Raw genomic sequence first — 25146 nt, 5'->3', positions numbered from 1 at the left:
AAACTTATGCAGAAAAGACTTCTGTCAATATTTTCCTCTAAGTATCTGATAGTTTCTGGTCTAACATCCAAGTCCTTGATCTACTTGGAATTTGCTTTTGTATTTGGTGAAATATAGTGGTTCAGTTTCATTCTTCTGCATGTTTCAACCTATTTTTTCCAACACCATTTGTTGAAGAGACTCTGCTTTCCCCATTGAATAGTCTGGGCACCTTTGTCAAAGATTAGATGTCCATAGGTGTGGGGGCTTAGTTCTGGGCTCTCAATTCTATTCCACTGGTCAGTGTGTCTATTCATGTTCCAGTACCAAGTAGTTTTGATGACAACGGCCCTATAATACAATTTGAGATCTGGGAGTGTGATGCCTCTGGTTCTGTTCTTTCTTCTCAAGATTGTTTTGGGCAATTCTAGGTCTTTTCTGGTTCCAGATAAACATTTGTAGCATTTGTTCTATTCTCCTAAAAAATGTGGTTGGGGTCTTGATGGGGATAGCATTAAATCTGTAGATGACTCTGGGTAGTATATTCACTTTGATGATGTTAATTCTTCCAACCCATGAACATTTCCATGAACATGGAATATCTTTCCACTTCTTTGTGTCTTTTTCAATTTCCTTGAGTAGTGACTCATAGTTTTCAGTATACAAGTCTTTCACTTCTTTGGTTAGGTTTACTCCTAGATATTTTATTGTTTTTGTTGCTGTAGTAAAAGGAATTGAGTTCTGGATTTCATCTTCTTCTAATTTAGTGTTTGCATAGAGGAATGCCACTGACTTTTGAATGTTAATTTTGTAGCCTGACACCTTACTGTATTGCCTGATGATTTCCAAAAGCTTCTTGCTGGATTCCTAGAGTTTTCTATGTATACTATCATGTCATCTGCAAATAAGGAGAGTGTGACTTCTCTTCCAATCTGTATCCCTTTAATTCCTTGCTCCTGCCTGATTGCTATGGCAAGAACTTCCAACACTATGTTGAATAGTAATGGTGATAGTGGGCAGCCCTGTCTAGTACCTGATCTGAGTGGAAATACTTCCAGTTTTTCACCATTGAGTATGATGTTGGCTGTTTTTTTTTTTTTTTTTTTTTTTTTTGCTATATATAGACTCCACTATCTTGAGGAATTTTCCATCTATTCTCATTTTTTGAAGTGTTTTGATCATAAGGTGTTGTTGTATTTTGTCAAGGGCTTTCTCTGCATCTATTGATATGACCATGTGGTTTTTGGTCTTGCTTTTGTTGCTGTGGTGGATCACGTTGATTGATTCATATATATTAAACCAACCTTGCATGCCTGGGATAAACCCCACTTGGTCATGATGAAAAATATTTTTAATATACTGCTGTATTCAGTTGGCTAGAATTTTGTTCAATATTTTAGCATTTATGTTCATCAGAGATATTGGTCTGTAGTTTTCTTTTTTGGTTATGTCCCTGTCTGCTTTTGACATCAAAGTGATGTTGGCTTCATAGAAGCTGACAGGGAGTATTCCAGTGTTTTCAATCTTCTAGAAGACTTTAAAAAGTAGAGGTATTAGTTCTTCTTTGGAGTTTTTGTCGAATACATTTGTAAAACTATCTGGTCCAGGGCTTTTTATTTTTGGGAAGATTTTTGATAACTGTTTCAATTTCATTAGCTGTGATGGGCCTGTTCATGTTATCTAGTTCCTCTTTACTTAGTTCTGGAAGTTTGTAGGTATCTAGGAAATTGTCCATTTCTTCAGGTTCTCTAGCTTGGTGGCATATAGTTGTTCATAGAAGCCTCTCATGAGATGTTGAATTTCTGCGGTGTCTGTTATAATATCTCCTCTTTCATCTATGATCAAATTTATTTGGGCCTTCTCCCTTTTTTATTTTGTGAGTCTGGCTAAAGGTTTGTCGATTTTGTTCACTCTTTGAAGGACCAACATTTACTTTCATTGATCTTTTGTATGGTTTTCTTGTTTTCAATGTTATTTATTTCTGCCCTAACTTTAGTGATTTCTGTCCTTCTGGTTGCTTTAGGGTTAGTTCTTCTTCTTCTAGGTCTTTAAGATGTGCAGTCAGGTTGTTTATTTGTGCTTTTTCTTGTTTCCTAATGTGTGCTTGTATGGCTATGAACTTCCCTCTCAGTACTGCCTTAGCTGTGTCCCAAATATTTTGATAGCTTTTGTTTTCATTTTCATTGAACTTTGGAAACATTTTGACTTCTTCCTTTATTTCCTCTTTGACCCAGTAGTTGTTAAGTAGTGTACTGTTGAGCTTCCACACTTTGGGACTATTACTAATATTTTATTGATTGTTAAGTATTAGTTTAATTCCACGGTGGTCTTGAGAAGATGATTGGAATGATGTCAATGCTCTTGAATTTGCTATTCTGTCTTTGTGGCCTAACATATGGTCTATCCTTGAGAATGACCCATGTGGACTTGAGTAAAATGTGTATTCCAGTTTCTTGGGATGAATGACTCTGAAAATGTCCAGTAGTTCTAGTTTTTCTATCTCCTCATTTAGCTCCCTCACATCTTTATTTTCTGCCTGAATGATCTGTCAAGTTGTGGGAGTGGGGTGTTTAAGTCCCCTACTATGACTGTGTTGATGTTAATATATTGCTGTAGCTCTTTCAGTAGATGTTTAATGTATTTATATGGCTTCTCATTGGGTGCATAGATGTTAATAATTGTTAAGTCCTCATTATTGACTGACTGATCCACTGAGCATTAAATAGTATCCATCCCTATCTTTTTAAATTTTATTGATTTTAAAGTCTATTGTGTCAGATATGAGAATAGCTGTTCCTGCCCTTTTTTTGTGTGCCATTGACTTGTATGATAGTTTTCCATCCTTTCACTTTGAGTCTGTGTTTGTCTTGTTGAGTTAGGTGGGTTTCCTGTAGACAGCATGTTGTTGGGTTGTGTTTTCTGATCCATCTTCCTACTCTGTGCCATTTCATAGGTGAATTCAGGCCACTGACATTTATTGGTATCATAGATTGAAGATATTTTAACGGCATACTTGTAGATTTTTAGAGTGTTCTGATATATGGCATATTTATGGTGGTCTGTTTATAGGAGACCTTTCAGAACTTCTTTCAGGGCAGGCTTTGTAATACTTGATTCTTTCAACTGTTGCTTGTCTGAGAAGGTTTTTATGCCTCCATCTAGTCTGATTGACAGTCTAGCAGGATACAGTAGTCTTGGTTGAAAGCCTTTCTCATTGAGCACTCGATAGATATCTTGCCATTCTCTTCTGGTCTGTAGTGTTTGTGTGGAAAAGTCTGCTGCTAATCTTATGGGTTTTCCTTTGTAGGTGACTCTTTGTTTTTCTCTTGCAGCCTTGAGGATCCTTTCTTATCCTTATTCCTTTCCATTCTAAATATGATGTGTCTTGGTGGGTGTCTTTAATTCTGGGTTAATTCTGTTTGGGACCCTCTGGGCTTCTTGAACCTTTGTGTCTTTTATGTTGTCCAGACTAGAGAAGTTCTCAGCTATGATGACCTTGAAGAATGCTTTCTTCCCCTCCCTTTCTTCTTCTGGTAAGCCAATAATGCATGTATTATTTCTTTTGAAATCATCCCTTAGGTCTCTGTTGTTGTTTTCAGTATCTCTTAACCTCTTTTGGAGATCTCTTACTTCTTTTTTAGTTGTCTCTAATTCGTCTTCAATCTTACTAAATCTGTCTTCAGCCTTATTTATTCTATTCTCTCTGCCCTTTACTGTTTTCTGGAGTTCATCTATTTTGTTACCCTGTTCTGATACTGTTTTAGCTTGTGCAGTTAGTTGTGTTCTTAACTCAGCTATTTCAGCTTTCAGCTCTCTAATAACCTTGCGATAATTAGTGTTTTCTTCCAGGGACTCATTTGCTGTTTCTGCATTTCTGTTGACAATTCTTTCAAAATCTTTTTTTTTTTTTGCCTCCAGGGTTATTGCTGGGGCCCAGTGCCTGCACCATGAATCCACTACTCCTAGAGGCCATTTCCTGCCAATCCCCCTTTTGTTGCCCTTGTTGTAGCCTTGTTGTGGTTATTTTTGTTGTTGGTGATGTTGTTCATTGTTAGGCAGGACAGAGAGAAATCGAGAAAGGAGGGGAAGACAGAGAGGAGGAGAGAAAGATAGACACCTACAGACCTGCTTTACCGCCTGTGAAGCGACTACTCTGCTGGTGGGGACCCGGGGGCTTGAACCAGGATCCTTACACCAGTCCTTGTGCTTTGTGCCATGTGCACTTAACCCACTGCACTACTGCCTGACCCCCTCATTCAAACTCTTTACTCACCCCTGTGATTATTGCCTTAACTAGTGTTTGGATGTTGACCTCATTATTTTTGCTTCACCCTTTGGGGGGCTTTTAGCTGGACTCTTGTCCTTGTTCATTTCTCCAATATTTCTTCTTGTTGGTTTAGCCATTTTATAGAGTATGTTATGAGGTCCCTCTCTCAGTACCCCTCAAATTACTGATCACTCTTGCCTGGATTGACCTGTGTCCAAGTAAGGTAATGAAAGGGTTCACAGTTGTGGAAATTGACAGTTGTTTCAATAGTATTTTAATCCCTGAGTTGGAGCTCGGTGGCTTAAAAGCCTCTTTTATTCTTTATCTTCCCTGTAGGCTATGAGAGTCTGAGGGCTTTTAAACTATAAGTAGGCTTCTTAGCTTAATCACTGACTTCTGACCAAGAAATAAAGCAGGGTGAGTCAGAGGTAATCTAGTGGTTATGCAAAGAGACTCTCACAGCCTCACCACTAGGCCACCAAGGTATAGATCTCCTCCTGCATTTCCTGGTCCGTTCTCTGTCCTCTGGTGTCAGCACAGGGCCTCCCTGCCACTGCTCCAGATTGAGGGCAGCAGCAGTGGAGACTCACAGTTGCCTTTGGTGAGTCTTGGGGGAGTCCTCTCCTCCCTTCAGCCATCCCCTTGTTGGTGAAACACACTGGAGGTGGTGTCTCAACTGGTAAACTGCTGGACTGTTACCAGCCACTTAATCTCTCCCTAGGCTCCTCTCTGTCCATGAGCCACATGTGTTTGCACTCACCGGTGATTTGGTGGGTTCCTGAAGTCGTTCTAGTCCTGTCTTGTTGTGGTCCCAGGTGGTCTCCTTTGGTATTCCTAGTTGACCTGGGAGAGGAGAGGAGAGAAACACAGCTGCTGCTGCTCCTTAGCCCCCTGGATGCAACTGACTCTTTTGTTTTTAAAGAGCTCCACTTTCCCTTCTAGTTCTGCCCTCCTGCTCTTCCCCACTAGGGGGTGCTCTTCTTCTTTAAGTGAAGAGACTGGAAGGGGCCCAGGTTTATGGCCCTAGAAGTCACCTTCCACCCATTGTTTTTCTTTTACAACTCACAGAGTGTTTTAAGTCCTTTATCAAATGTGAGCCCCGAATCCAAGTCAGGCTGAGAAGTCCTATTGTTTTCATCTTAAGCGGTTCAGAGAGGTTCCTTTCCCCAGAGACAGTTCTCAGGAAAGCAATATGGGAACCCTAACCCGGGTCTTTGGACTTTTGGCTCAATGATGTTTTGGACTTGTGGTTCAGTGATTCTTCTCCTTCTCCTTCTCCTTTTTAACTTGTTGGGATGTTTGCTTCTGTACGATTCCCCCTTTAAAATTTTTCAGACAGAAAGAGGAGAGACAACACAGCACTGCCCTACCACTCTTGAAGCCTTGAGGTACAGTGCTCTCATGTAGTGCTGGGGGCTTGAACCTGGATCCCAGTGCCTAGCAAAGTGTGTGCTCTATTGGCTGAGCTATTTCCCAGCTCTTCAGTGCTCCTTGAGGACAACATATATCCCTTGTGGATTCTTGGACTAGGTCCGACTCAGACCCTGACCCTGGAAAACTCTGGTCTGGTGCTCCCTTTCTTCCCCCCATGTTCTTGTGTCCCACCCACTGCACAGCCTCAGGGAAGGTGATTCTTCCTCAGGATCCCAGTGTCAGGACTTTTTTCTCTCTGCTATACTTTTACATCCCATGTCCCCTCGGGTTTTTTTTCCTTGGTTGCTCCATCCTCAACCAGAAGACTTGCTCAGGTTTCCCCAACCCAAGATGAAATATATCTTGTTGTTGGCTCACCTGTGCCCTCCATGCCCCTTCCTGCCATCTCTTTTAGGGGTCTCCTGCCCACTTCCTTTTTCTCTCTCTCTCTTTTAAAAATTTATCTATTTATTTATTTATTTATTTATTTATTATTGCATAGAGACAGAAATTGAGAAGAGAAGGAGAAAGACAGGGAGAGAGACAGAGAGATACCTGCACTACTGCTTCACCGCTCATGACACTTTCCCCTGTAGGTGGGGAGGCAGGGGCTTGAACCTGGGTTCTAGTGCACTGTGATGTGTGTGCTTAACCAGGTGCACTGCCACCTGCTCCCCACCCACTTCCTTTTCCCTGATACTTTTTCTCATGGTGCAGCTGCCCTGTGCCCCTGCCTGTCCTCTGAAAGTGCCTTTTTTGTTCCTTACAGAGCCACTTCCTCTAGCCCCCTGCTTCCTCTTTATTCTCCCATTCTTCCTTGCTGCTTCTTCCTCCTTGGACTGCCTCTAGGGATAGGTGCTTCGCAGGGTCTTGCCCCACATCTGGTCTCCTCTTGCTCCCCCCTATTCCTGGAGAATCTGAACCACCTTCTGGACTCACCAGTGACTTCCAGAACAAGGGCTCTATTCAGGCCTCCCACCTCTAGGAGGTAGACTTAGCTGCCAATATTAACTCTACCAGAAACACAGTTTGCTAGCCAAATGTGTGGACTCTGGAGCCCAGATTCCTGGGTTTGAGTCCTGTGTGGACTTGGAAAAGATATTGCATTTACTGAATTGTTTGCCGCCCAAGAAGTGGTGCAATGAATAAAGCACTAGATTCTCAAACATGAGCTTCTGAGTTTGATCTCTGGCATTGTATGTGCCAGAGCAGTACTCTAGTGTTCTCTTTCCTCTCTCTCACTCTCATCAATAAATAAATCTTAAAACACACACATACACATGGAGAGAGAGAGAGAGAGAGAGAGAGAAGCTCTCTGGACTCAATCCCATTATCTATAAAGTGAGGGTCATGGTATCTATCTTGGAGCCCCTTTGCCAAGTGTAATTGGAGTCAGACATACAAAGGACTTAACACAGTGCTGAACAGAACATTCTGAGCTTAGACTTTTTCAATCTCCTTCTCCCAACATCCAGTTGGTCACCATGTGTGTGTGTGTGTGTGTGTGTGTGTGTGTGTGTGTAGGGGTGGGCTCCTTTGATTTGTTGCCTTTGATCTGGTGCAATGTCCCCATTCCTCACACCCAGCCCCCTCACCATCTCTTGCACTCTCTGTGCTTCTTCACTTTGAGCCACAGTGGCCAGGCACATCTCTGCTTAAATTCTCACTCTAAGTCAGGCTGGATTCTAAGTGTGCAGCCAGTCACCCCAGGCCATGTCCCACCCACACCAGCTTCCTTCCTCAGCCCTTCACACTTCCTGCCCACAGTCCCTCTGCTTGGCGCCAGTGACACAGTCAGAATCTCTCTCTGCTACCTCCCTGCCTAGATCCTCTCTGGTCTTTCTCCATGGCATGCTGCGTCTCTTTTCCCATCTCACTCCCCCCCCCCCCAACACACACACACATACAACAAAATCCCAAAGAGCTCAAGGCTTCCCCCTTTCAGGAGCAGTCTGCCACTGCTCCCCAGCCTCCCACTGCTATTTTTCTGGCATCTCACTTTAGAGTCTTAAGACCAGGACCCCTCCCGGGAAGAAGTTAGATCTTATCTCTGTGTCCCCATGGCTAGTTCCCCCACTCCCAACATCCTCTCCTACATTTGGACATCCGAGTGAGAGAAGGTAGATGGATGGGGAAGGAATTTAGGGGGAAAAAGGTAGTGTAAGAGGTTTCTCAGTGAGAGGCATCTTCTGTGCCATGTGAGGCTGTACTGTAGGAAGCCTCAGAGGAGTGTGTGTGCCTGGGAGAGTAGTTGGGGGGGGGGGTGATGGTGGGATGTCAAGAGTCAGGGCAGATGGAGAGCCCAGACTTAGTGGAACTACAGGAGGACAAGGGGCTAGAGAAGTTGGTGGAACCGGATGGTGATGAAGGTCAAGGTGCAGGGCGAAGGGTGGGGAAAAAGCGTACTTTCTGGGAAGTGGGAGAGGGTGGGGGAGGCAGGCGCTGTGCATTGTGGAGGGAGGAATTCGCTGCTGCCGGCAGGCCTGAGCTCATTTCCTCTCACCACCTCCTGCCGGGTCTGAGGGCATGGGGCTCTGGAAAAAGTGAGCCTGGGGCATCCCAGGGGCCACCCCATCCCTCCCCCCACAGCCTCAGTTTGGATCTCAGATGCCCCTGCTATCCTCTCATGGAGAAAACCTATTTGTTCTGAGAGGACCTCTGGGCCTGGGGGTAGCCAATCTTGGGTCATTGCAGCTATAAGGCTGTGGGATGCTGAGACAGGCCATGGCAGAGCCAGTGAGAGAACCGAGCAGTTTGTTGGGTAGCAGACAGCAGTAAGACTTCTCAGGAGCAGCGTTAATTCTGGTTGTACTTGACCTTGAAGGGGGTGGGGGAGAGGACTCACTAACCACACCTCCCCTCCATCGTTGTAAGAGCATCTCTTTCCATTGACTTACTGACTTCCAGGGAATTGGGGAAATTAAAAACAAATATGCAAAAAAGGAGACAAGTGAATATTTGCTTCCTCATACTCACAGGAGTGGAATGGCTTAATTGGTGTCTGGAGTGATGGCACATTGTGGGAGGGGGGCAGTGGTTTAGGATTCTCAACTCTCAGAATTGTGTGTGTGTGGAGGGGGGTCAAAGCTTTCATGAGGTCTCCCTGCAGCTGAAGGGTGGGTGATTCCATAGGAAGTGTCAGCCATCCCACTTGCCTTGCCTGCCTTAACCAAGTCAGATCTTCTTTTTATATATTTATTAATGAGAAAAAGCTGGGGAGTGGCAGGGGGGAGGGAACCAGAGCATCACGCTCATAAATGTGATGGAGAGTCCAACACTTGATCTACAGCATCCTTGACCGCGCAAATCAAATCATGTCTGACCTCTGCCTCCTTTTCTTTATAATCTGGGTGAAGGAATACAGGAGCCATATAACTGTAGGAAGGCCAGAGAAAGAAGTCAACACAGGCTGTAGAAAATAGGACGTAGGAAAGGTGTTAAATAGCAGAAAGAGCTTCCCAACATAAATGAAGAACTAAGTTCTTGAAACTTCCTGGACCCGCATGAACATGATGAGCTGGAGGCCAACGGGAATAAGAGCACTTGTGAGTCTTTGGGCCCAACCCAGTGAAATCCATCTTCCATTCCTGTGCTTCCCTGGGCTTCTGGGCTGAGCTTCTGCTTGGGGGTGACTTTCGACTGAGTGGTGTGGAACCCTTAAACACCCCCATCTCTCCCTCTTCCTCCTCCCCCTCACCACCTCTGTCATCGGCTCAGCTGCAGCTCAGCTGCAGCTCCACGAGCCTCTGGATGAAAGAGTCTCTGGGCCATTCTCTGCTTTCCCCTCTCTGCCGCTGGGCTCTCCCCAGCTGCCTCTGCCTTTTCCTGCTGTTTCTAGCTGGACTCTGCCTCTCTCGTGCCTTCCGTGTCTCTCGACCTCTGATTCTAGCCATCTCTGGCTGTGCTTCTCTTCTCCACGCCCTCCGTCTCTCTGTGCTAGGTCTGGGTTCCGAGCCGTCGTCCTCTTGCCCTGGTTCCCGGTCGCCGTCGGTCCCGGCGGGTCCGTGTTGCCTCGCGGAGACCACCTTCCTCCGCCAGGTGGGGTTCACACGTGCAGCAGCGCGGGCAGCTCGAACCCCGCGCCCGGCCCGGCCCGGCCCAGCCCGGCAAGGGGGCGGTGCGCCCCGTCGGGCGGAGGAGGAGCCGCGGTGACCGGGAGGGGGCCCCCGCTGCGCTCCGGCCCCGCCTCTCCGGCCCGCCTTCCAGGGCCCCTGCCCGCGCCCCCGGCTGTGCCCTGGCCGCAGAGCCGCCGCCGCTGCCCGATGAATGGAGTCGCTTTCTGCCTGGTCGGGATCCCGCCCCGCCCGGGGCCCCGGCCCCCCCAGGTGAGGGCACTGGGCGGCCAGGACCAGCGGGCCGGGGTCGGGCGGTCACCGAGGGCGCGGCGGGCTCTGGCGGGCGGCGGGCCGGGGTGCGGTGCCTGCGGGCGGGAAGCGGGCTGGCGGGCCGGGGTCGGCATCTCCCGGGGCGGCTGGGCTGGGGGCCCGAACCGAGCGGGGTGCCAGGCCCCCGGAGGGGGGCAGCGGGGGCGGGAGGCCGCGCCTTTTGTCCGGGTTTTTCAGGCGGGGCGCCTGCCGCAGTTTCCTCTGCCCGAGTTTTCGTTTTCCGTTGGCGAGGCCCCGGCCCAGCTGGAGGGAGAGGGGGTGGGGGCAGGGGTTCCCGGGGCGGGATGTCCTCGGCCACAGCGGCCCCGACACCCCCCCCCCCCACGGGCCGGACCGCGAGAGCCGCCGCCGGGATGGACCTCCCGGTCCCAGGGAAGAGGAACAGGCCAGGGGCCGCTCCTGCCAGCTGGGCAGCTTCCCCTCTGCCCCCTGGCGCTGCTGTGGGTGGGTCTGGGCGCGGGGTGCCAGGGGCATTACTCAGCGCTGGGCTGCTGTGCTTGGGTTCTTTCATCTACCAGCTGCTGAGGCTGGGGAGGGGCTAGCAGGGCCCCCTCCTTCCCATGGGCCCAGCCCCTTACCCTGGAAGCTGGTTGTCCAGTCCTGCTGGGACACCACAATGCTGACAATCCCTCCCAACCCCCAAAATTGAAGGATTCAACCCTGTTAGGCCAATACTTTCTGAGCTTGGAGTCTGTCTCTCTGTGCGTCTCTCCGTGTGTGTGGGTGTGGGGTGGGGGAGATTGTCTAAATTGGAGTCAAGGCCTGGACTAAGCCCTCTTCCTCCTTGGACAGCACTGGCAGCCAAGTGACACTCCCCCTAACTCTGGGAGCTGGAAACTGATGTTCTGTAAACTGTCTGAGAGGGGTGTGCTTTTCCGGAGTTAGTTGTGTGCTCAGCTCTCCCTCAGTCTGTATCTCTCCTCCGACTCCCCCTCCCCCTTTCAAGTAAAGTCTTTACTAATTATAAACTTGAATTTCAGGATGGACAGGGGGTAGGGTGGAGGTCATTAAGCAGGAGTCCCTTGGGTGCTTCCCCCCCCCCCCCACTAACACCTACTTCATCTCCACTGCCCTGACATCCCTGCTCCTCCCCCCAACCGTGTCCCAGCTGGGGGTGGATGGTGTTTGATCTTGGGTGGCTCTCCCTCTCTGCCAGGGCAACAGCTCTATACCCTGAAGTGGCCAGCTCTCTCAGACTGGGTTCATTGGCATGCGACTTGAATCTCAATTACATAATCACTCATTTCACCTCCAGACATAGCCCAAAGGCCCCCCAGCCCGCCGGCCTTCCCTTGCATTTGGTCTCTTGGTAATTGATTCCTCTCCTAGGTGTCTGACTGCTCCAAGTTCCTGCATCCCAGGCCCCACCTTCCCCTGGGAATGATGACCGCAGCAAATCCTTGACAGGCCATACTGGATTGAAGGGCATTACCCACCCTGTGAAAGGCAGGATGGGTTCTAGGGGCTGTGACTACACGCTAAGAATGCCAGGGTGAGACTCTGGGTCTCCTGGTGGGTGTCAGGGCACAGGATGAGGCTGGGGGAACCAAGATGTTATTAGGCAGGTGGCTTTGGGATACTATAGGGAGCAGGGTAGGTTAAGCGAGAGTGGACAGGGGGAATAGGCCTCATGTTTGGGTAGCGTGGATGGAGTCTCTGTGTCCCTGCGTTAGGCTGACACTGACCTGATGCACAAAGAGAGCAGGAGGCCTCTCTGGCCTCTCAGGGGTGGAACGTATTTGGCATGGATGGAAGTAGACAGAGGAAGGGAGTGTTGGAATGGGCAGAGCCGCTGATTGCTTCAGCTTTCATACTTGGTGGGACTTCATGATGCATCAGGTTAAAAGAGAGATGACTTCACTTAGATAGTTCATTACTTTGCCATGTGTGTGACCCAAGATTGAGCTCAGCTTCCATCACATTGAAGGACGTTTCAGTGCTGAGGTCTTTTTATCACACTTTTTCTCAAGATAGATACCTGCAGACCTGCTTCGCTGCCTGTGAAGCGACACTCCTGCAGGTGGGAAGCTGGGGGCTCGAACCGGGATCCTTGTGCTTCACCGTGTATGCTTCACCTGCTGCGCTACCACCTGACTCCCTAAAAAATGTGTTTTTATTTTAAAAAAATATTTATTTATTCCCTTTTGTTGCCCTTGTTGTTTTATTGTTGTAGTTATTATTGTTGTTGTTATTGATGTCATTGCTGTTGAATAGGACAGAGAGAAAGAGAGAGAGGAGGGGAAGACAGAGAGGGGGAAAGTTAAGACACTTGCAGACCAGCTTCACCGCTTGTGAAGTGACTCCTCTGCAGGTGGGGAGCCAGGGACTCGTACCGGGATCCTTAAGCCGGTCCTTGTGCTTTGCACCACCTTCGCTTAACCCACTGCACTACCACCCAACTCCCAAAAAATGTGTTTTTAATAATATTGCTGGGGTTGGGAAGATTGTGAAAGGTTTTCATGCTTGAGGCTTTGAAGCCTTCAGCTCAGTCCCTCGCACCACCATGAGCTGAGCAGTGCACTGGCAAAACAGACAGTCTAACTGATAGCTCAAACAGACAGCAGTTCCTCTGGACCAGGATTGATGTGGATTACATCATTTAGTCCTGACACCACCATCACTGTGACATGGGGACTGTTATTATCTCCATTTTACTTTACTTTGGAGCTCTGGGGACTTTGTGCATGCAGAGTCCACTGTTCCTGTTCCCCATGTTTAATTTTAAAATTTCATATAGAGAAGGAGGGAGAGAGATATTACAGCACATCTGCACCATTGAGGGATGCACGCTGCCCCCTCTCTGATGTCATGGTGCTCCCATGTGGTGCCCTGGTTCAAACCTAGGGCCTCGAGCACAGTATGACATGTGCTTGACTGGGTAAGCTATCTTCCAGCATTATTATCCTTGTGGGGACACTGAGCCCAAAGAGCTGACAGTTGGACATTGCTGACAATGGGTGAAATCAGGGTAGGACACTGGCCATCTAGAGCTGGTTACAGAAAAGACTTTCATCTCTGAGGCTCTGAGCTCCCAGGTTCAACTGCCAGCACCACTGTAAGCCAAAATCGAGCAGTGCTCTGGGAAAAAACCCAGAGAAACAAAAACACTAATACTGGCAATCTAGCTGCCAAGTCTATGCTCTCACCCTGCTCCATTGCTTCTCAGGACAGGCCTTGTCCTGCTGTCATTCCCACCCCAAATCTGGGTCCATCTTGGACATAGCCCCAAATCAAGGTCAGTTTTCCTCTGGATTGGAGTTTGACTGCTTGTCTTTCAGCTGGTGTGGGGGTGGAGGCTGGGACCAGAGTCCTTAGAGCGACAATGCCTCAGGAATTCAGTTTTGAGGGAAGGGATCAGCTCATACTTCCAGACCCCTACCTCCTAGCACAAGGGTTCTGTCCACTGGTGTATGTGTGTTTCTGCAGGGGTATTAGCCCTGCTCTGGTGGCTGCAGTGGTTCAGAGGTGAGACAGTGGCTGGGTCAGGGATTTAGACAAAGCTGGGTTTTGATGCTCCTGCTCTCTCTCCTCCCTGTAGAGCCTATGAATAGCACTCGAGGGAGCTGTCTTTGTCCCCCCACACACACACACACTTCAAACAACTCGCCTTTAGATCCAGGGCCCCCTGTTTCATGTGCAATTGTGCCAGCTCATCATCAGCAGGGTAGTGCTAGTCAGTACCAGCCGGGCATCTCCCCACTGCCCCGGGGGTGGCAGCAGGTGGGCATGGCTTCAGTGTTGCACTTTGGGACTCAGTGGATTTGGGATGCACTCATCACCCATCAGAGTGGCTCAGGACCAGAGGGTTGTCTTGTCCAGCTCTGTCATGGGACAGTGGGGAAACTGAGGTCAGGGGAAACCAAGGGCATGTCGCAAGTCAGTGGGGATCGTGAACCCAGGTGTTCTGGCCTTAGTGCCAGGCCCCTAGAAAGAGAGGGGAGACCAGGGGAGGAGCAGACATGAGTGGACAATGTGTCCCCTTCATCTCTGGGTCCCCCATGGCCATCACAGTGGCTGGTACAGAGTTGCTCTTCACAAATGTTTGTGTAATGCAGGCTGGAGAGCAGCCCCTCCTCTGGGCTCTGAGGGCACCCTGTGCCCAGCTCTGCCCTTGGCACTGTGATGGCTCATCTATGCACCAACCTCCTGCACCTGCCCAGAGTTATTTGAGGGCAAGAACAACAACAGCAACTGCTAACTCTGTTGTGCTGCCCAAGAAGTTGGTGCACCACTACCTCATTTAATGGAGGCAGAAACTGGCACAGAGCAGTTCTGTGACTTCCTAAGGCCACAGAGCTGGTGAACAGCAGACCTAAGGAGTTGGCTTTACTTTTCTCCTCATTCCAAACCGTTCCAGAAGTGTCCAGAAGTTGGTTTTAGTATCCACAGAGCCTGGCACACTGCTGGGACTCAGAGACTGTTTGCTGACTGACTGAATTCGTGAAGGGTAGGACTGTGTATGGAACCCACAGACCCTCTTGTCTAGCCCAGTGGCCGTAGCTGGAGGTGGGGTCTTGTGAAGGCAGCCCAAAGGTGCACCCATGTGTGATCTACACCAGGAGGCGTGAACCAGCTCTAGAGCCCAGAAAGCTCCCCGCACGCACGCTGTCCTGCATGCTATGCTGAGCTGGGCTGGCTGAGGTCACTGGGGGCCCTCTAGTCCCTGGCTTCCCTCTTCTGACTCCTTCCCTACTTCCCCTGAGTTATAAAGCCACAGGGGTGAGCAACGGGCACCCATGAATAGACTATAGGTTGGATTAAAGAGATTTGTTCCTACTTAATGTTCAGCCCACTGTTGGTGGGAGACCCTGTCCCTTTTAAGTTGGGGAGTAGATAGGGTGTCTGGCTAGGGGCAGAGGCTGTCAGTCTTCCATTTCCCATGGGACAGATTTTGAACATCCACTTGCCCCCAGTCCTAAATTTTAGGGTGTGGGTCCATCTCTTCCAGTGTCCTCAAAACCCTGTGTCCCTGGACAGGGGCCCCTCCCCAACTTGCCCCCCTGCTTCTGCTCTGCTGGTTTGAATTAACATCAGCCAGTCACTACTGTCAGGCTGTGCACTTCATCTGCTGACTGAGGCTGGCAGGAAGATGACTACGGAAAAAGAAGACCCAGTCTGGGGGTGAGCTTCCTTCTAATACAGACAGGCACGCAAGCTTGCTGATGGGAGACTCTGCCTGTCATGGCTCCTGCACACGGTATGTGTGTGTGGGGGGTGGGGGGAAGTCTGGTTGAGTGTCTGGGCCCTGCCTTCAAGTGCTGAGCCTACCCCTTATTCACCAGGTGACTTTGGACATGCTTCTTTTTATTTATTTATTTATTTATTTATTTATTTATTTATTTATTTATTTATTTATTTAATTTAAGAAAGGAGACATTAACAAAACTGTAGGATAGGAGGGGTACAACTCCACACAATTCCCACCACCCGATCTCCATATCCCATCCCCTCCCCTGATAGCTTTCCCATTCTCTGTCCCTTTGGGAGCATGGACCCAGGGTCGTTGTGGGATGCAGAAGGTGGAAGGTCTGGCTTCTGTAATTGCTTCCCCGCTGGACATGCTTCTTAATTGTTCTTAGCCTCAGTTTCCATTCTCTCTTTCTTTCTCCTTATTTATTTATTTATTTATTTATTTATTTATTTATTTATGTTGTTGATGAGAGATAGGCGGAGTGAAAGAACCAAAGCATTTTTACTGTAGCACATACAGTGCCAGAGGCTGGACTCAGGATCTCATGCTTGAGAATTCAAAACTTTATTCACTGTAACACCTTCAGGGCCCTCTCTTCCCTTATTTTTAAAATACAGATGAACCAATTAATTAATTTATTTATTAGAAAGAGCCAGAGAACCATTTTGACATATCAAATTCTGGGGGTCAAACTTGGAACCTCATGCTTGAGAGTCCAACACTATATCTACTGTGCTGACTTCTGGGCCACAGCCTCAGTTTTCTTATCCCTGAAATAACACCTCGAATTGCCTAAAGGATTAAGTGAGATAATATAAGTAAAGTGGCTGATATTTGGTAATCTCAACTATTAGCAGCAACTATTATTATTGTTGTTGCTGTAATACAGTGCTGGGGGGTGAATTTAGGAACCAGGATATTCTCTGAACTGCCTCCTGCTTCCTCTCTTTCTTTTCATTTCTTACTTGGAGAGGGTGAGGGAGAGTGTGAAAGAGGAGAGATACCACAGCACTGCTCCACCATCTGCTGATGCCGCCTATGGTGCTTCCAAGTGGTGCCAGGCCTCAAACTCAGGGCTTTATGTATAGTAAGGCATGTGCTCTACTGGGTGAGCTGTTTGTCTTCTGGCCCCTAGCAACAGTGATTATTCAATAAACAATAATCAGTGGTGGAAATGAGAATGACACAATTTTGACTCAGTAAAGAGAACGTTTTATGAATGGAATGATCTGAAGAGGAAATGAGCTGTTCCTGGAGGTGACGAGGTCCGTCACGGGAGGTAAGCACGCACAAGCTGGACTAGAGAGGACACAGGAACTGCAGGGATGGGGACCGCATGGTAGGAAGTTAGAGGAATATATGGGATTTTTTTTCCCCCTTACCAGAACACTGCTCAGTTCTGACTTGTGGTACTTTGGGGAATTGAACCTGGGACCTCAGAGGCTCAGGCATGAAAATCTTTTCACATAACTATTATACTGTCTCTCCAGCCCTAATTATATGCCATTTTAAATTGTCACCAGGGTTATTACTGGGGCTTGGTGCCTGCATGATGAATCCACCTGCAGTACTATTTCACTACTTGTGAAGCCCTCACCACCCCCACCCCCCCTTGCAGGTAGGGAGTGGGGCTTGACCCCAGGTCCTCATGTGCCATCTACTAGGTGGACTACCACTTGGACAATGGACCTGGTTCCTATGGGGGTTTGGGAAGAGAGGCTGCCTAGCTTCCCGGGAATGTGAGAGATTGACTACTGGGGTTTGGGTTAGGAGATTCCTCTGAGGAAAGGAAGTCCTGGGAGACTGCCTGGAGGAGGCCTGGAAGAGGGGATATCCTGATGGCTGAGGCAGTGACTGGGCCACAGGTCCTGTCTTCATATTCTGTCTGCTCATGGACTGTGTGGTCGTGGCAGGGGCACTGGGAGCTCCCTGTCCTCCCACTCACCAACCTCTCCTCACGGTACAGAGTCGGGGACTGTAAGGAGCAGAACTGAGGAAAGAAAGACTTCTTATGCCCAGTGCACTTGGGGGCGTCTGGGGGTCGGGGAAACAGTGGGGCTTTTGTCCCCAGCCATTGGGAATCTGGCCGAGGAGTCAGCCTTGGGTCTGGCTGGGCCCTCAACGGGCAGATCCTCTTTGAAGTGACCCTTTCAAGGCTCAGTCCCAAGCCCTGGGAGGAGAGACAGTGCAGGGCGGGGCATAGAGATGACTGAACCCACAGGCCAAGAAGGAAGCAGACTCCAGGCTGGCGGGTGGGCAGTCTGGCAGGAGGTATGTGGGCTAGAGGAATGTGGATTGCTGGTGGGGTGGGGGGCACGTGGGAGGTCACCTTTCCAGTGGTTGTGACTCCCAGGTGGCTCACTACAGCAAAGGGCAGAGTCCATGTTGTCCTTGTGCCCGGTTTTTATCCTTTCCCAGCTTGTTTTCTGTCTGACTCCAGGCCCCTAAATCCTTACCTGCTTCTTTCTAACAGCCTCAAAATGCACAAGAGGTTCTTAGAAGGAACTGGGTGTGGATGCAGGACTCAGAGCCCTTAGCAGGTAGAGATCTGGGCTAGCAGAGCCTTTCCTACTCCAGAGGACACCCTCCTTCCTCAAAAGAATGGAAGGGTGTGGCTGAAGGAATAGCTCAAGTGGTAGAGTATTGGAGTTGAATGCCTGAGGACCCCAGTTCAATCCCCAGTACCACATATGCAGAATAGTGCTCTGGTCTGGCTCTCTTTCTTTCTCTCTGCCTCTGGTGAAATTCTTATATGTAATAAAATGACATCAAATCTTTATTATTTATTTATTTATTTTTTAATATTTATTTTATTTATCTATTCCCTTTTGTTGCCCTTGTTGTTTTATTGTTGTAGTTATTATTGTTGTTGTCGTTGTTGGATAGGACAGAGAGAAATGGAGAGAGGAGGGGAAGACAGAGGGGAGGAGAGAAAGATAGACACCTGCAGACCTGCTTCACCGCCTGTGAAGCGACTCCCCTGCAGGTGGGGAGCCGGGGTTCGAACCGGGATCCTTATGCTATTTATTTATTTTTTATCAGAGCACTGCTTAGCTTTGGCTGATGGTGGGGCAGGGGACTGAACCTGGGACTTTGAGAGTCAACATCAAATCTTTAAAAAAGAAAATCTAGGGAGTTGGGCAGTAGCACAGTGGGTTAAGCGCATGTGGCGTAAGGATCCCGGTTCAAGCCCCCAGCTCCCCACCTGCAGGGAGTTGCTTCACAGGTGTCTATCTTTCTCTCCCCCTCTCTGTCTTCCCCTCCTCTCTCCATATCTCTCTGTCCTATCCAACAACGGTGACATCAATAACAACAACAATAATAACAACAGGGGCAACAAATGGAATCAATCAATCAATCAATAAATAGAAAAGAAAATCTAGGGAGTCGGGCGGTAGCGCAGCGGGTTTAGCGCAGGTGGCGCAAAGTGCAAGGACCTGCATAAGGGTCCCAGTTTGAGCCCCCCGGCTCCCCACCTGCAGGGGAGTCGCTTCACAAGCGGCGAAGCAGGTCTGCAGGTGTCTCTCTTTCTGTCCCCCTTTCTGTCTTCCCCTCCTCTCTCCACTTCTCTCTGTCCTATACAATGACATTAGTAACAACAACAATAACTACAACAACAAATCAAGGACAACGAAAAGAAAAATAAATAAATATAAAAAATTTTTAAAAAAGAAAATCTGGAAAGGGATGTCACATGGAGACACACACACACACACACACACACACACACACACACACTAGAGCTTCTCACTCATCATCAGTGTGGAAGAAACTGTACTGTTTCCCAAGAGTGCAGGGGAGGAGGAGAGAGGAAACATTTGTGAATCTCAGATGAAGTGATTACTGGAGCTTCCACCTCACTTCTGACTCCTTAGGACACTGAAGCCTAGTCATAGGCCAAGGCCAACGGGTTAGGAGCAGAGGGGGAAGGACAGGCCGGTGTGTGTGTGTGTGCAGGGGGAGATGGTGACTCAGGAAAAGAGGGCTCAGACAGCTGAGGTTTAATCTGAGGGTGGTGGAGCCCATATTCTCTTCTGCTCTGACCTGTTGGGATTCCATGAAAAGAGGGAGAGTTCAGAGTAGGTTTTTGGGGTGGGATTTGGGGAGCACTGAGCAGTGGACAGGGGAGCTTGTCAGTCGTGGGAATGCTCCCTTTTCTAGCTCATGCACCCACAATCTCCCCTTGACATCATGGTGTTCTCTGTGCTTGGGAAGATTCTTCTAAATCTCCCTTTCCTTGTCCAAAATGTGACTCCTGGTCCCTCCCCTAGATATGGGAAGGAGGGAACCCAGGACCTGACATCTCAATGGGGGTTTGGGCAGTCTAGTGCTGTCCCATATCTTGTACTGGCATCTGCAGAACTGAGCCTTCATTAGCTCTAATGGAGCCATGGCACTGTGCCCTTCCTCTGCCCTGCAGCACCTGGTGGGAGTAAGGGGTAAGGAGCAGTTGAGTTTGGGCCTAGTAGAGGGATACAGTGTGTCTGTAAGGGGTGAGGGTAGGCAGGAAACAGGGCCACTCATCAAGGCCAGTGGGACAGAGGAACAGCCCTTGCCTTCCCCACTGGACCTTTTCTCCCCCCAGTGGGCCCCAGATGCTGAGGAGGTTTACCCAGTGCTGGGAAAGTGGGATCTGAGAGGCTGGGTGTGGTCCAGGGGCACTAAGGACATTCCCAGGCCTGGCTTGCATCAAGTGTCCCTCCAGCCTGCTCCCTGATTTCAGCCTGGGGCAGGAGAAGGACCTGGCTCCAGAAACCAGAGGCCTTGTGCTTGGGAAAATTAGGCAGTAGCCAGATATTAATGCAAACCAGTTTTTGTTCATTTGATTCCTTGTGTTCCAGACTCTCTGTGGGCTTCGGAATCAAGATGAATCAAATACAGTCCTGCCCTCAAGGAGTTCCTTGTCTGCTTTCCTTAGCCCACCCCAAAACTCCAAATAAGATTAAAAAAAGAGATCTATTAATAAGGAAGAGGGAGAGAGAAAAGCAGAAAATGATTCTGGCATGTATGTTGATAGGGGTCCAACACTACCCACTGTATCATCTCCCAGTTTGCTCCAATAAGATTTTAGTATCCGTGGGTTCTGAGATTTACATCTGTGCAGTCTGCAGTCCAGAACACTGTTTGCTTTCCCTTGTCAGAAATATTAACACAACAATGGACTGGTCTAGCTGGGAGGACAGAACTGATGGACTAGAAGATATAAGGGTCTTCACTGTGACATTATTTGAGTGTGTATGTGGTCATGAAAGTGGTGACAAAGATTTAAAGACAGACACACTGTCACTGTGTAGACTTAGCACAGAGATTAGTAAAATACCAGTTGGTGATAAAGTTAATCTCCCTTCTCATGTCATCTATTTCCAAGTTGAGGATTTTCTTCCCTTCCTTCCTTCCTTTCTTTCTTTCTTTCTTTCTTTCTTCCTCCCTTCTTTCTTTCCTTCCTTTTTCTCTTCCTTTTTTCCTTCCTTCCTTCCTTCCTTCCTTTCTCTCTTCCTTTCTTTCATTCTTTCTTTCTCTCTTTCTTTCTTTCTTTCTCTCTCTCTCCTTCCCTCCCTTTCTTCCTTTCTTTCTTTCTTTCTTTCTTTCTTTCTTTCTTTCTTTCTTTCTTTCTTTCTTTCTTTCTTTCTTTCTAGAAACAGAGATCACAACACCAAAGCTGCCTTCAGTGTGGTAGGCCCAGGCTCCATCCTGGGCCACACACATGGCAAAGCAGCATAATTCCCAAGTGATCTATTTTACCAGTTCACATGCTAAGGATTCTGCAGTGAAAATTCTTTTAAACATTTTTATTTATTTATTCATTTATTTTCCCTTTTGTTGCCCTTGTTTTTTTTATTGTTGTTGTATTATTGTTGTTGTTATTGATATCCTTGTTGTTAGATAGGATAGGGAGAAATGGAGAGAGGAAGGGAAGACAGGAGAGAAAGATAGACACCTGCAGACCAGCTTCACCACTTGTGAAGTGAGCCCCCCTGCAGGTGGGGAGCTGGGGGCTTGAACCGGGCCCGTCCTTGCACTTAGGCCTGTCCTTGCACTTCACACCACGTGCGCTTAACCCGCTGTGCTACCACCTGACTCCCATGAAAATTCTTTTAATCAGTTGTCAAGGACCACATGAAATAGTTAGTTGCATATTTATAAGAACGGAGTTGTCAGAGGGCAAAACAAACAAACAAATACAAACCTCTACCAAAAGTCACCCAGCATCTGAATTTAAATCTGGCTCTTGAGCCTGCTCAGCACATCTCTGCAGAGGACTTGCATGTCTGAGGTCCCAGGTTCAATCCCTGCCTCTGCATATGCCAGAAATGAGCAGTGCTCTAGTTTTCCTCCCTCCTACCCACCTTCTCTCTACATTCCATGACAAGGAAGGCCTTGGGAAGGTGACTCTCCCCTCTGCTCCCAGCTCATTCTTTTAGTTATTCATTCATTTTTTTAAGACTTGTTTAAGGGACGAGTGGTGGCCCATCTGGTTGAGTGTACATGTTACAAAGTGCAAGGACCTGAGTTCAAGCCCCCAGTCTCCACTTGTAGGGAGAAAGTTTCACAAGTGGTGAAGCAAGGCTGCAGGTGTCTCTCTGTCTCTCTCCCTATCTCCTTCCCCCTCTCAATTTCTGGCTGTCTCTGTACAATAAATAAATAAAGATATTTAAAAGAATTAAAAAGGGTTTATTTCATGAGCTGTGGGAACGAGTGGAGAGGGAGGAGAGGGCCCAGAGCAGCCTTCTGATGTGTACATTGCCACAAACTGAACTCAGGACCCCATGCCTGTAAGCCCAAAGCTTCATTACACCATACACCCAGGTCCCTTACCTCATTCTTAAACCACAGTTAGGAAATGGCATGTTGGTGGGGGGATACAGTCAGGTGGTGGATATAGACAGCACAGTTGTGTTGTGCTTCTCTGACTCAGCTGTGCACAGGGTTGAGGTTTGCACTAAGTAGCAGAAATGTATGTGTGTGTGTGTGTGTGGGGGTGAGCTCCATTAATAAACAAGAAAAGGCTTCACTATGGTGGTGAGGCTTGCTGAGACTTGAAAGAAGTCTACAGAACCTGGGTTCAAGCCCCTGGCCACCACCTGCAGGGCGTAAGCTCCATAAGCAGTAAAGTAGTGCTGTGAGTGTCGCTCTCACCCGCTCTATTTCCACCTTTATTATTTTTTAAATTTTTATTTACAAAAAGGAAACACTGATGGCAACAAAAGGGAAAATAAATAACAAAAAAGTAGGGGGGAGTCAGGTTAAGTTAAGTGCAGCGGGTTAAGTGCACGTGGCGCAAAGTGCAAGGACCGGTTTAAGGATCCCGGTTCAAGCCCCCGGCTCCCCACCTGCAGGGGAGTTGTTTCACAGGCAGTGAAGCAGGTCTGCAGGTGTCTGTCTTTCTCTCCCCCTCTCTGTCTTCCCCTCCTCTCTCCATTTCTCTCTGTCCTATCCAACAACAGCAATAAAAACAATAGTAATAACTACAACAACGGTAAAACAACCAGGGCAACAAACGGGGAAAAAAATAGCCTCCAGGAGCAGTGGATTCATGGTGCAGGCACTGAGCCCTAGCAATAACCCTGGAGACAAAAAAAAAAGTAGATGGGAGTCGGGCAGTAGCGCAGCGGGTTAAGTGCAGATGGCACAAAGCGCAAGGACCGGCCAGAATAAGGATCCCTGTTGGAGCCCTCTCACCCAGCACCCCCCCCCCCCGCTCCCCACCTGCAGGAAAGTCACGTCAAAAGCGGTGAAGCAGGTCTGCAGGTATCTATCTTTCTCTCCCCATCTCTGTCTTCTCCTCCCCCTCCATTTCTCTCTGTCCTATCCAACAATGACGACAACAATAATAACTACAACAATAAAGCAACAAGGGCAACAAAAGGGAATAAATAAATAAATAAATAAATAAATAAATAAATAAATAGGGCTGGGTGGTGATGTACCTGGTCAAGCACATATGTTACAGTGCCCAAGGACCTGGGGTTCGAGACCCTGGTCCCCACCTACAGGGGTAACTTTGTGAAGCTTTTGGTGAAGCAGGTTTGTAAGTGTCCCTCTGACTCTTTCCCTCTCTAGCTCTCTTCCTGATCTCAATTTCTGGCTGTCTCTATCCAATAAATAAAGATAATAAAAAAAACTTTTAAAAAAGTATTTGAAAATCATTTTTAAAAAAGGAAATGCTGATAAAAACCATGGGATAAGAGGGGTACAACTACACACAATTCCCACCACCAGAACTCCGTATCTCATCCCCTCCCCCTGATAGCGTCCCTATTCTGTAACCCTCTGGGAGTATGGACTCAAGGTCATTGTGGGGTGCAGAAGATGGAAGGTCTGGCTTCTGTAATTGCTTCCCTGCTGAACATGGGTGTTGACAGGTCGATCCACACTCCCAGCCTGTCTCTCTCTTTCCCTAGTGGGATGGGGCTCTGGGGAAGCGGGGTTCCAGGACACATTGGTGGAGTTGTCTGTCCAGGGAAGTCTGGTTGGCATCACAGTGGCATCTGGAACCTGGTGGCTGAAAGAAGAGTTAACATATAAAGCCAAACAAATTGTTGACCAATCATGAACCTAAAGGCTGGAATATTGCAAATGAAGAGTTGGGTGGGTCTCCGTTTTGTAGATAGTTAATAAGTCTATTTTAGTTATATTCCAAAGGGCCCATGACTATACTAATTTTTTTTTTTTTTTCTGAGCCTGACATCTGATATGCAGGTGGACCCAAGTTATTGTCTGGGGAGATGATGTCATGGCTGGAGAAAGGACCAGAAAGCTGGATCAGGGAGGAGAGTAGCTCCCAAATATGAGAAAAGTATATAAATATTGTTGACTGTAAACCCCACCGATTTGATCTGGGGCCCATATTCTGCTTAGGAGCCTATGTGACCTCTACATTCCTGTAGATCTGAGCTCACATTCTGTGATCACGAGTAGGAACATTCCAAGTTGCCCCAATATCAGGACCCATCTTACTCAGGTATAGCAAAGAGTATACTGTCCAGTCTCCCTTCAGAGGATGGAACATTCTCTACTGTTGTTGATCCACATTGAGGGCAAGGTCCTTTGGGGGCCCACAAAGGGATCTATTGTGTTGTTTCTGATAGAGATGACCAGTAACAATGGAGAGAGGATCTATTCGAGGTCTAGGCCCATCATGTCTGTTTGGGAGTCTCAGGACTTCCCGACTAGGGCCCCAGCTGATGGGTTGGCCTGATAGTGACTAAAGAGTCATCATTAAAGTATGCCAGTCTCTTGCTCTTATTCAACTTTTGCAGTCCTTACATTGATAAGATTAGCTTTGGAGTGACTGAGGGAAGTGTAACAGGAAGTAGGTGAGGTGGGTATCTAAGTAGAAACTATTTCATTAGGAACTTTATGGTGTCTTTTTAGGTCTTTCTACTTGCTTGCTGCATATATTGACTCACTGCAGACCATTTGTGCACTTTTGCTTCCAGGTATATATTTTGCCCTAATTTATGGATACATGTGAACATATGCCCTATCTCATAGCACCTGGTCTATATCTAGGTTTCAGGACTTTGTTAGGAAGTGAACCACCTGGAATGGAATTAGAGAATACTATGAGAAAGGAAAGGTCTCACCTGAGTAATGAGGCTGAAGGGTTGTCAGTCCATGCCTGACATCTCTGGACACAGTCTGAAGTGAAGCATGCCAAGGTGGTATGCATTGCATTGATTAAGTTGGGATCAGCAGATGCAATATCATTTGGTATGAATTGAGAGAAGCATGCAGGAAAGTGAGCCCTACCCTAGAGGTTCCAGGACTGGGGGAAATATAGGCTTTATAGAAGAGGTGGGAGGTTCTTGCTGTCTTAGGGTTTAAGAAGGCAATAGATAGTTATTGTTATAATCAAATTATTTGGCAAAGGGAGTTGGGTGGTAGCGCAGCGGGTTAAGCGCAGGTGG

General features: G+C 47.9%; 1 protein-coding gene across 5 annotated transcripts in view; it reads left to right on the top strand.

The window, feature by feature from the left end:
- Positions 1-25146, top strand: part of ARHGAP23 (Rho GTPase activating protein 23) — a 108949-nt gene that overhangs the window by 7075 nt on the left and 76728 nt on the right. For 3 of the 5 annotated variants that reach the window (XM_060203618.1, XM_060203616.1, XM_060203612.1), the window contains exon 1: positions 9845-9984. The exons of 1 other annotated variant lie outside the window; for it this stretch is intronic. Coding sequence is in view for 3 of the 4 variants with exons in the window: in XM_060203616.1 (XP_060059599.1) it covers positions 9922-9984 (63 nt within the window). In the remaining variant the exon portion in view is untranslated. Of the gene's footprint in view, positions 1-9804; positions 9985-25146 lie in introns of those variants that run through there. One more of the 5 variants, XM_060203615.1, reaches the window with a different exon arrangement.

The sequence above is a fragment of the Erinaceus europaeus genome, chromosome 12, assembly GCF_950295315.1.
Source record: "Erinaceus europaeus chromosome 12, mEriEur2.1, whole genome shotgun sequence".
In the NCBI taxonomy this organism is placed as follows: domain Eukaryota; kingdom Metazoa; phylum Chordata; class Mammalia; order Eulipotyphla; family Erinaceidae; genus Erinaceus; species Erinaceus europaeus.
This window is presented reverse-complemented; position numbering and strand designations above follow the sequence as displayed.